The sequence below is a fragment of the Aquarana catesbeiana genome, linkage group LG01, assembly GCF_042186555.1.
Source record: "Aquarana catesbeiana isolate 2022-GZ linkage group LG01, ASM4218655v1, whole genome shotgun sequence".
NCBI classification, from domain to species: Eukaryota; Metazoa; Chordata; class Amphibia; order Anura; family Ranidae; genus Aquarana; species Aquarana catesbeiana.
The window spans coordinates 944832208-944844314 of NC_133324.1; the positions used below are offsets into that span (position 1 = coordinate 944832208).

A 12107-nucleotide genomic window follows, 5' to 3' on the forward strand; every position below is an offset into this window, starting at 1 on the left:
GCCCTTGTTTAATATGCTCTTAAAGCAAACCCATCTCTCCTCCGTGTTCTTTGTTCCTAATATTTTATCCCAATTTATGCCTTTTAGCAAGGTTTGTAGTTTATGGAAGTTGGCTCTTTTGAAATTCAGTGTCTTTGTATTCCTTTTATGTTTCCTATTTGTGTGATTTATACTGAAACTAATTGACCTGTGATCGCTGTTACCTAAATTGCCCCGTATTTCTACATCCTTGATCAGGTCTGTATTGTTGGTAATCAGTAGATCCAGTAACGCTTTATTTCTAGTTGGTGCGTCTACCATCTGACCCATAAAATTGTCCTGCAAGACATTTAGGAACTGGCGAGCCCGGTCTGTGTCTGGATAATTAAAATCCCCCAATATGATAACACTTCCCATCCTTACTGCTAATCCAAATTGTGATAGGAGATCCGTCTACCCCTCCTCCCTCAGGTTAGGGGACCTATAGCATACTCCCAGTATTATTTTCCCCTTAGCTTCATCTCTTTGGAGCTCTACCCATAAGGATTCCACCTCCTCCCTAGCTCCCTCAGTGATGTCATCTCTCACATTCACTTGTACATTATTCTTGATATATAGGCATACCCCTTCCCCTTTTTTACCCTCTCTATCCTTGCGATAAAGGGTATACCCTTGAATGTTTGCCAGCCAATCATGAGAGCTGTTGAACCAGGTCTCTGAAATTCCCACAAAATCCAAATCCTCCTCGTACAACAGTATCTCTAGTTTACCCATCTTGTCCGCCATGCTCCTTGGTTGGTGAACATGCCACATAGTTTAGACCGGTCGCATATTGTCCTCGTATTGGGTGCCTCGAGATTGCAACTACTATACTTACCTTGTGTTTTTGTGCTTTGGTCAACCTACCAGTAATGCCCCCAATACTACCCTCTGGAATATCTTCCACGCTGACTATCTCTACCTCTCAACCCTCCCCCCCATCGTCTAGTTTAAAAACCCCTCTAACTGTTTGGCCATCTTCATTGCCAGCAGATATGCACCCTCCTCATTTAGGTGCAGTCCGTCCCTTCTATAGTACCGGTTATCGACTGAGAAGTCGGCCCAGTCCTCCAGGAACCCAAACCCCTCCTTACTACACCAGCTCTTCAGCCACTTGTTCACTTGTCCCCATCAACAGAGCCCCCCCCACTCCAAAGCACCCCCATGTTAAGGGCATGTGGCCTAGTATAGTTCAGGAGGGGGGCTGCTCATTCGTTCCTCCCTTTCCTGGCCTGCCAGGCTGTGTGCTCAGATAAAGGTTTAGTATGCATTTGAGAGGGGGGGGGGGAGCCCCCACGCCTTTTATTTTAAATTTTAGTGTGGGGGTTCCCAAAGGTCCTGGTATGCATGGTGGTCCCCATGCCGTTTTTCTTTTCTATCTTTTTTTTGTATTGCTGGAAATTGCTTGCAGCCTTGAAAGTGAATTTATATATTTTTTTTGCACAGCTGGGACCTCGATGAGACTAGCAGAATCTCCTGGATGAGGACCTCTCCTCCTGCTCTCCCAGGCTCCAGACTATTTATGCACTCACCCAGCCACCATCTAGGCACACCTCATTGGTGTGGTGGTGGATTGGCTGGAGCTGCATAAATATTCAGACTGCTCATGTGATTCTCCCACCCATTAAATACAGGAAGCCTCCAGAAGACAGGGGGAAGCAATCAAACGTGCAGTCTGCAGAGCACAAAGCAGACCAAAGTAATCACAGAGCCACAAGAACTGAAATTGCCTAACCTTACTAGCAGCCAATATTGGAGGGTGCTGCATTTTACCTACGGAAAATTTTTATTTCACAAATATAAATACTTTTTAAAGCATGTACATGGGTGTGTCTGATTCGTAAATGTACAGTAGCTTTGCTGTGAACAGTTTCTACTGACAAGCAGTGGCAAGAGTAATGCAAAGCCTGACATGTCCCCCCTCTCTCTGCATTGCCTTTGCTTGTCTGTGGTGCTCACAACTGAGACAAGCTGAACTTCTGAATCAGCCATCTCCTTCAAAGCTGTTGTCTAATCGGAGGGGAGGGAGGCAGATCAGACCTCATAACTATGGTTAGAAATCACTTAACAACATGGGACAAAGCACTGCGGGTACTTTTTCCCATATGGGACAGAAAGGTAGCAAAAAGTATAATGATAGATCTTCTATATAGTAAATAAACTAAGCATATCCTTCTATAACCACTCTCGGACCGCCCACCGGCATTACACTTCGGTACTTTGAAGAGGAGTATCGTTGCTATGGCAGTAGCTAGCATCCTCTTCTTCAGTGAGTGGTCCGATTTCAGATAAAAGTGGTCTCTGCGGCGGATTCGCCACCCGTCTCCATATCATTGCAGGGCGGAAGCGACGTCAAAACGGGACATTTTTTTAAAAGTATTTTTTTAAATGACAATTTTTTTTTTTTTATATAGGTATCGCCGCGATCGGCAGAGCGAGAGCAATAATTCTAGCCCTAGACCTCCTCTGTAACTCAAAACATGCAACATGTAGAATGTTTTAAACATCTCCTATGGAGATTTTTAAGGTTAAAAGTTTTCCTGCCATTCCTCGAGTGGGCGCAATTTTTAAGTGTCACATGTTGGGTATCAATTTACTCGGCATAACATTATATTTCCCAATATAAAAAAAATTTGGGCTAACTTTACTGATGTCTTATTTTTTTATTCAAAAAAGTGTATTTTTTCCAAAAAAAGTGCACTTGTAAGACTGCTGCGCAAAAACGGTGTGACAAAAAGTATTGCAACGACCGCCATTTTATTCTGTAGGGTGTTAGAAAAAAAATGTATAATGTTTTGGGGTTCTAAGTAATTTTCTAGCAAAAATAATGTTTTTAACTTGTAAACAACAAATCTCAGAAAGAGGCCCGGTCCTTAAGTGGATAATGTGCACTCAAAATGCGCATGTTTCCCTATGAAACTGTGTAGAGGGGCGTTGTCTATTCCCTTCCACTCAGGTATAAGTTTACACTCGGCTCTCTGCTCTGTGCTGTGCAGTGTGTGACATCAGATCCCTACCCCCCCCCCCTCCTGAACAGCTGCTGTGTGTGCAAATTGAAGGGCTGTAGAGGAGAGAGGGCTACAAATAAAAAGGAAAAAGGTACAGCTTATGTGGGAGAATTGGTTTCACCTCTGTGTATCACCTGAGGCCTTTCACTTCACTGGGTATATGTGAGGGTTCACAACCACTTCATACTTCCCATAACTTGTCCTACCCCATCCCTGTGTGCTCCTCCCCTCCTCTCTCTGGGTCTTCTGACCAGTCCTTCCTCTTTTCTTCCAGTGGTGGTCCTTACTGCTGCATCAGAGAATGCATGATGACAATGCCCCATGGGGTCTGGTCTATGGCAGGGCTCAGAGGAAGTGGACTTGATTGACACTAGTTATCATTTAACATGGAAGACTGATGATATCTGGTGACAGCTCTGGCTTGAAGTGGAGCATTGCAGCAAAAGCATTTTTTTTTTTTAATTTTATCTTTTAATGGGCTATTATTTATTTTTGAATGGGGTTCTGCTTTTAAGACATGCTTCTGTTTACCAGAGTGAAAAATGCAATATGCAATCTATGCATCCGGGTCAGCATGGCCTTTTTTTTTTCTAATTACATTTTTATTTTATTAGAATTCAGTTTAACAATCAACTAAGAACAAAGACAAATGTCCATATATAACATTTAAATAATATCAAAAACTCTATATACACATATCAAAGTATTCTATTAAAAAAACAAAAAAAAAAAACAAAAAAAAAAACAACAAGATAAAAGAGAAAAAAAAGAGAGAAAAAGAAAAAAAAAAAAGGGAAGGTAAAAATCACTTTTCCCAACCTCCCTAACTATTCATGTTCCTAATAGATCTCAGTGCACCAATCAATCATTATACCCCTAATTTGAATAAAAAGAAAAAAGAGGGGGGGGGGAGTGGGGGATGAGAAGAACCAAAATTTTATTGTGCATTTGTTAGTGGAATGTCCCGTACACACGGTCAGACATTGATCAGACAATCCGACAACAAAATCCATGGATTTTTTTCCGACGGATGTTGGCTCAAACTTGTCTTGCATACACACGGTCACACAAATGTTGTCAGAAATTCCGATCATTCTGAACACGGGGACATAAAACACGTACGTCGGGACTATAAACGGGGCAGTAGCCAATAGCTTTTGTCTCTTAATGTATTCTGAGCATGCGTTGCACTTTGTGCATCGGAATTGTCCACACACGATCGGAATTTAAAGGATCGGATTTTGTTGTTGGAAAATTTTATATCCTGCTCTCAAAGTTTGTGTGTTGGAAAATCTGATTGAAAAAGTCAGATGGAGCCCACACACGGTCGGAATTTCCGACAAGAAGCTCCGATCGCACATATTTCCGTCGGAAAGTCCGACCGTGTGTACGGGGCATAAAAGTCACACGGAAAAACAAAAAAAAAGCGTGATCATTTAATAATAAAGGTTCTTTTCTTTTCTTTTTTTCTTTCTCTTTCCTTCTTCCCTCTCTTCTTTCCCTTACCCTTTCTCTTCCCTTTTCCCCTTCTTTCCCCTTCCATTTCTTTCCCCTGAAGAAGGCCTCTATGGGCCTAATTACCACCACGTGCAAAACGAAATGATAAATTGATCCATGAATTCATTGCGCACTTGTTAGTGTAAAAAAAAAAAAACAACAAAAAAATCTATGTGAAAAGGCCTCTAAGGGCCACTTTGCCACTACGTGCCTTGACTAATACAATAAAAAAAGGCATGATCATATAATAATAAAGGTTTAATAATAAAGGTTATTAAAGGTTATTACTTCTCCTCTCTCTCTCCCTTCCCCCAGGGTCAGCATGGTCTTAAAGAATATCTAAAGGTTACTTTAAAAAAAAAAACAAAAACAAACATGTCATACTTACCTCCTTTGTGCAGTTGGTTTTGAGTGGCCCCGATCCTCCTCTTCTGGGGTCCCTCCGTGGCACTCCTGGCTCCTACTCTTCTTGAGTTCCCTGTTGGGAGAGCTGCTCTCCCTCGGGGGGGAACTCTCCGTGTCCTGCTGTCAGCGTCTATTGACACAGACAGACCCTCAGCTCCCGTGTCATTGGATTTGATTGACAGCAGCGAGAGCCAATGGCTGCTATCAATCTATCCAATCAGGACCTGAGACACCGATTGGAGCTGGTATGCTAGTTCCTGTCGCTGGAAAGACCGGGTTCACGTAAGTAAAAGGGGGGCTCTGGGGGGCAGCTGCCCCCCCCCCCCAGAGCCCCCCTATGGTTTACAACCCCTTTAAACCAAAGACAAGGACAGCATTTGTTGCTGAATGTGAAGAATTCAGGCTTATACTAGCTAGGCTCTGGATTTGCTAATTAATTCTGCCATCTGTGTCTTGAATATATTCAGATATAGACTGACATCTGATAACTAACCAACTGTGTTTTCCAGATCATGTACGTAACCAACTACAAGCCATCACCCGTGGCCTTCAGATCTTCTGGATTTTCACAATTCTCTGCCAAGTGGTCAGTCTTTGCTGCTGGAGCTGTCATGGTAAGAAAAGAGTTCAAGTGGAACTACACGGCATCCAAGCCCCACAAACCAAAAGCAATATTCAATTCATTATTAATATTCAAAGCAAACTCCCCCATCCATCCCTGTCACCATGCTTTATTTTGCTGAGAAATCGCTTAGACAAATACCCCTCCCTAGCATTTCTATCTGTGGCCATCTTGGGTAAGGGCAGATGGTTTATGTAGCTTTTTACTTCTTGGAATCCCTCTGCCCTTAGCTAAGGCATGCAGGCAGGAGGGTGTGCTTGGCTGAGAAAACCCCTCCTCCTCTCTTGAAGACTCCTGGGATGTATGACATCATTTGGCTAGGCCTGGAGACCAGGAAGTAACTAAAGAAATGTAAAAAAAAAAACACAGTGTTTTAAACACTTAAGGACCAGAAGGGTTTACCCCCTTAATGACCAGGCCATTTTTTTGCGATAGGTTTTAAATGACAATTGCGCGGTCATGCGACGCTGTACCCAAACAAAATTGATGTCCTTTTTTTCCCCACATATAGAGCTTTCTTTTGGTGGTATTTGATCACCTCTGTGGTTTTTATTTTTTGCGCTATAAGCGAAAAAAGAGCGTCAATTGTGAAAAAAATATATATTTTTTTTACTTTGAGCTATAATGAATATCCCCCAAATTCTTTTTAAAAAACAAATTTCTTTCTCAGTTTAGGCCGATATGTATTCTTCTACATATTTTTGGTAAAAAACAATAATGCCGCGTACACACGATCGGAAATTCGCCCAGCAAAAGACCGCTGAGAGCTTTTGTTCGGAAAACGCGACCGTGTGTATGCTCCACTGGACATTTGTTGGCGGAATTCCCGCCAGCAAAAGATTGAGAGCAGGTTCTCAATTTTTCAGTCAGAAAAAGTTCCTATCCGAAAATGCGATGGTCTGTACAAATTCCAACGCGCAAAACTCCTACGCATGCTCGGAAGCATTGAACTTCATTTTCTCGGCTCGTCGTAGTGTTGTACATCACCGCGTTCTTGACGGTCGAAAGTTCAGAGAACTTTTGTGTGACCGTGTGTATGCAAGGCAAGCTTGAGCGGAATTCTGTCGGAAAAATCATTCAAGATTTTTCCAACGGAAAATCCGCTCGTGTGTGCGCGGCATTAGCGTATATTGATTATTTTGCACAAAAGTTATAGCGTCTCCAAAATAGGGAATAGATTTATGGCATTGTTATTATTATTTTTTTTTACTACTAATGGAAGTGATCAGCGATTTTTAGCCGGACTGCGACATAGCTGCAGACAGAACGGACACTTTTGACACTTTTTTGGGACCATTGGCATTAATACAGTGATCAGTGCTATAAAAATGCACTGATTACTGTGTAAACGTCACTGGCAAGGAAGGGGTTAACACTAGGGGGCTATCAAGGGGTTAAATGTGCTCCCTAGGGAGTGATTCTAACTGTGGAGGGGGGGGACTGACTGGAGGAGGAGAGAGACCACTGTTCCTGATCACTAGGAACAGCAGATCTGTCTATCATCCCCTGACAGAACAGGGATCTGTTTGTTTACATTGACAGATCCCCATTCTGGCTCTCTGAGCAGCGATCGCAGGTCGCTGGAGGTCATCGCGGCCACGCGCATCGGCTCCAGCGTTGCGCTCCTTATAGCCCTTAAGGCGGCCGCCGTACAGCTACGCCAATTTGTGCAGGGGAGCCAACCTGCCACCGTATAAGGATGGTGGCTGGTCGGCGAATAGTTAAATAAGCAAATACAGTACTTTCCTATCGAATTACTAATAGTTAGCAGCATAAGGATTAAAAATAGTCAGTGTTGACTGAGAGAGTGAAGTTCCACTTTAATCACAAATACTGAACGCGAAACACTCACAACATTTTCAGTTTAAGTAGTACTAAGAGCTACGGTGGAGAGCAAAGGTCACTAATCAATACCGATCAATAGTTACATAGTTGGTGAGGTTGAATAAAGACATCAGTCCATCCAGTTCAACCTGTATGTGTGTGTTTATGTCAATACCATTTCCCATATCCCTGTACATTGTGTTAGCTAAGATGCCCATCTAAAGCCTCGTACACACGATCAGATTTTTCGATGTTGGATATCAGGCTGTTGGCGGAAAATCCGACCGTGTGTACGCTCCATCGGACAATTGTTGTTGGATTTTCCGCGGACGAATGTTGGATAGCAGGTTTTAAAATTTTCCACGGACAAATGTCTGTAGTCGGATTTTCCGATCGTGTGTACACAAGTCCGTCGGACAATAGTCCAAAGTACAAACACGCATGCTCGGAAGCAAGGACGAGCCGGAAGCGGTTGGTCTTGTAAACTAGCGTTCGTAATAGAGAATTAACATTCGTGACGCGGCAAATTATGAAATCTGGAAATGCAGCGCACAATTCTCTTCTTCTTTAATGGGATAATAATGAAGCTGCTTTGCTGGTGATACTGATGGAGTTATTGCAAACAAATTTTCAAAGGCTTTTTTTTTTCTAGTGATATCAAGAATAATATTATTATGTTTTTTTTTTTTAAATTTATTTGTGCAAGTTACCACAACACCATTATCCTGTAGTTTTTAAGATCAAAGATACAACTATGTTGGTGTCCCTTGTTAATTTTACATTGTATTTTATAAAATGTAACTGCTACTCCCAAACTGTCATTTGAAGTAAAACACATAGCCAAGTATTATTCTACACAATTTTTGTTATTGTGCATTAAAAAAGAAAACAAATAAAATTAGACATGATATCTGCCAATAGAACTTAACCAAAAAGTGCATTCTATGCATCCAAAAATATAGAAAATATAACAAATCAAATCATTATTATTCAACCAAAAAAATAATGTCAAAGCAATAACTCCAAGGCCAATAATAAATAACACGTCATCTCCTCCGATTCCGCAACATGGCTGGAATCTGATTGGTTGATGAACGGCCGTTCAGAAATGAACTGAAAAGCGCAAACTGAAAAGCGCGAATCAACACTCACCAAACTTCTACTAACACGAAATTAGTAGAAGGGGCCCAAAGGGTGGCGCCAAAGAGCTGAAAAACAACGAAGTTTGTCACTACGTTCGTAAGTGTTGGCCAACAATTATGTGCCGTGTATGCAAGACAAGTTTGGGGCCAACGCCCTTCGGACAAAATTCCACGGTTTTGTTGGCGAACAATCCGATCGCGATACTACCTGCAGACACCACCCACTGTGGAAGGGAGATCCACATCCTTTCTGCTCTGACCCCAAAGAACCCTTTACACAGTTTAAGGTTAAACCACTTCTCCTTCAATTTCATTGAGTGACCGCATGTCTACTTACACTCCCATAGACTGAATAGTTTCCTCTCTACTCTAGAATCACCGTGAATGTATTTGTATATTACAATCATATGTCCTCTTAAGTGTCTCTTCTCCAGGGAGAATAAGGTTAATACTTGTAGCCATTCCTCACAATTGAAGTCCTCCAGTCCCTTTATTAGCATTGTTGACCTTCTCTGAACTCTCTCCAGCTCCTGCACATCCTTCCTGAGTATTGGTGACCAGAACTGGACAGAATACTCCAGATGCGGCCGGACCAGAGTTTTGTAAAATGGTAGAATTATAGTTTTATGTCTGGAGTAAATTCCTTTTTTTTGCATGCTGATAATCTGCCGGCTTTGCTTGCTGCAGTTTGGCATTGCCTGCTATTGTTGGGCCTGTGATCTTCCAGGACCTCCAGATATAACTGTATATACTGTATATCTAATCAATCACGACATCCACGATGTACAATGCCAGCCAATAGAAAAAAATCAGTTGACCAATAGACATGTCTAATCCCATTGCTGACTATGACCTCTAAAAGTAAACCAAAGGGCGGGCTCCCCGGGGTAACACCGGTTCGGATTCTCTCGGAGCAAGGCCTGCAACAATTACACGGCTGAAACAACTCTTCACTAAGAACTTTCCAGTGACAGGAAAAGAAATCCAAACATTGGTGGTATTATCATTGACAAATGAAGTGCTATCAAAAGTTCAAGATGTTCTCATCTAATCTCATCTTTCTATAGGGTGTCTGGGCCAACTCCTCACTGCCATTCCAATCACAGGAATTCTTATTGGAGATGTGATATTTTGTGTCTGGAGAGGTGAGTTAGATCCTCCAAATATGTTGTGTACAAGTGTGTGTCCACATACTGGCAGGATAGGCATCTTCCACTGGCACACCCGAGTAATTCAGGAGAGGAGCGTTATATACAATAGAGGAAGGAGCAGAGTCCTCCAGCAGAGTATTTCAGGAGAGGAGAGTTAGATAGAGGAAGGAGCAGAGTCCTCCAGCAGAGTATTTCAGGAGAGGAGAGTTATGGAGGAAGGAGCAGAGTCCTCCAGGAGAGGAGAGTATTTCAGGAGAGGAGAGTTATGGAGGAAGGAGCAGAGCCCTCCAGCAGAGCAGAGTATTTCAGGAGAGGAGAGTTATAGAGGAAGGAGCAGAGTCCTCCAGCAGAGCAGAGTATTTCAGGAGAGGAGAGTTACAGAGGAAGGAGCAGAGTCCTCCGGCAGAGCAGAGTATTTCAGGAGAGGAGAGTTATAGAGGAAGGAGCAGAGTCCTCCAGCAGAGCAGAGTATTTCAGGAGAGGAGAGTTATAGAGGAAGGAGCAGAGTCCTCCAGTAGAGCAGAGTATTTCAGGAGAGGAGAGTTATAGAGGAAGGAGCAGAGTCCTCCAGCAGAGTATTTCAGGAGAGGAGAGTTATAGAGGAAGGAGCAGAGTCCTCCAGCAGTGCAGAGTATTTCAGGAGAGGAGAGTTATAGAGGAAGGAGCAGAGTCCTCCAGCAGAGTATTTCAGGAGAGGAGAGTTATAGAGGAAGGAGCAGAGTCCTCCAGCAGAGTATTTCAGGAGAGGAGAGTTAGATAGAGGAAGGAGCAGAGTCCTCCAGCAGAGCAGAGTATTTCAGGAGAGGAGAGTTATAGAGGAAGGAGCAGAGTCCTCCAGCAGAGCAGAGTATTTTAGGAGAGGAGAGTTATGGAGGAAGGAGCAGAGTCCTCCAGCAGAGTATTTCAGGAGAGGAGAGTTATAGAGGAAGGAGCAGAGTCCTCCAGCAGAGCAGAGTATTTTAGGAGAGGAGAGTTATAGAGGAAGGAGCAGAGTCCTCCAGCAGTGCAGAGTATTTCAGGAGAGGAGAGAAGCTATTTTGCTGTTGCCAATGACTACAGTGTGAGTGTCAGGTGCATCATGAAACAGTAAATGTGAATGAAGGCTGATGGAGTGATATTTGCAATGCTCAGCAGCAGAAGTATATAAAATCTCCTTTGAAGGTACATCTTGTTTTACAGTCATTTAAAAAAAAGACCTGATATGGAGGAATGTGTGTGTATCGGAGAGATGTACTGCATATGTTTGTTTATTTTTTTATTTTTTTAATTTTGCCCTGACATATATAATACAGACCATATGAATTCAAACACATTTGCACATTTTATATCCACAGCGCGTAAGCACGGAGGATTGTGCTCCCACAGTGTTGCTATCAATGCCCCCGTACCTACTGCTCACCATGAGGAAGGAAGTCCAGAGGAATCAGGAGGAAGCGGTATGTTCACAGTAAACCTGACTTCTACCTAAACACTTACCAATGAAGAAGGCAAATAGAAAAACCTGCAATAAAAGGGCAATAATCACTAAGATACTAACAGCAAATGAGCTGACTCGTAGGACTAATAGTAATAGTAGTATGTTCCCATTTCTTAAACAGGTAATCCAAATGGTGGTCATAAAGGGTTACTAAATCCTCTGGGTTTTTTTTTCACATTAAATTAACAAACATGTCATACTTACCTGCTCCTAGTAATGGTTTTTGCCCAGAGCAGCCCAGATCCTCCACTCCTTTGGTCCTTCACCGGCCGAATTCCCCCACAGCAAGCAGCTTGCTGTGGAGTTCCAGGCAAGGCTCTCGTGGATATCGCTAGATCAAGAGGGATCTCAGGTAAATATTAGGGGGGCTGAGGGGGAATGCTATACACAGAAGGCTTTTTACTTTCATTCATAGAATGCATGAAGGTGAAAAAACTAGACATGTGCACTGACAAAAAATGTGTTTGTTTTCGTTTCATTTGTTTTTTTTGCTTTTTTCGGAAAATCAAAGAAATTCGAAAATTCGGAAATCCGAATTTTCGAATTTGCAAATTTCCGAATTTTCAAATTTCCGAATTTTCGAATTTTCAAATTTCCGAATTTTCACATTTCCGAATTTCAGATTTTTCAAATTTCCGAATTTCCGAATTTTCAAATTTTCAAATTTTCAAATTTCCGAATTTTCAAATTTTCAAATTCCGAATTTTCGGAAATTTGGAAAAAAAGAAAGAAAATCAATAAAATTCAAAATAATAACTAACTAATAATAACTAACTATTAAATTATAGGTATTGGAATTTCCTTTCAAATTTGGCTGCTAGTGAACGTAACGAATACGAATTTATCTGAAGTTACGAATTATCTGAAATAACGAATGCCGCATCTAAACAAATGGAATGGAACAAATTAATAATACATAATAATAATAAAAAGGTTTTATTATTATTATTGTTATTTATTATT

The 12107-nt window shown here is 41.9% G+C and overlaps 1 protein-coding gene across 2 annotated transcripts in view; it reads left to right on the forward strand.

Moving 5' to 3' along the window:
* Positions 1 to 12107, forward strand: part of LOC141121149 (uncharacterized) — an 82338-nt gene that overhangs the window by 43088 nt on the left and 27143 nt on the right. For both annotated transcript variants that reach the window (XM_073611065.1, XM_073611066.1), the window contains exons 4-6: positions 5438 to 5542; positions 9584 to 9661; positions 11002 to 11103. In XM_073611065.1, the coding sequence (XP_073467166.1) occupies positions 5438 to 5542; positions 9584 to 9661; positions 11002 to 11103 (285 nt within the window). The remainder of the gene's footprint in view (positions 1 to 5437; positions 5543 to 9583; positions 9662 to 11001; positions 11104 to 12107) is intronic.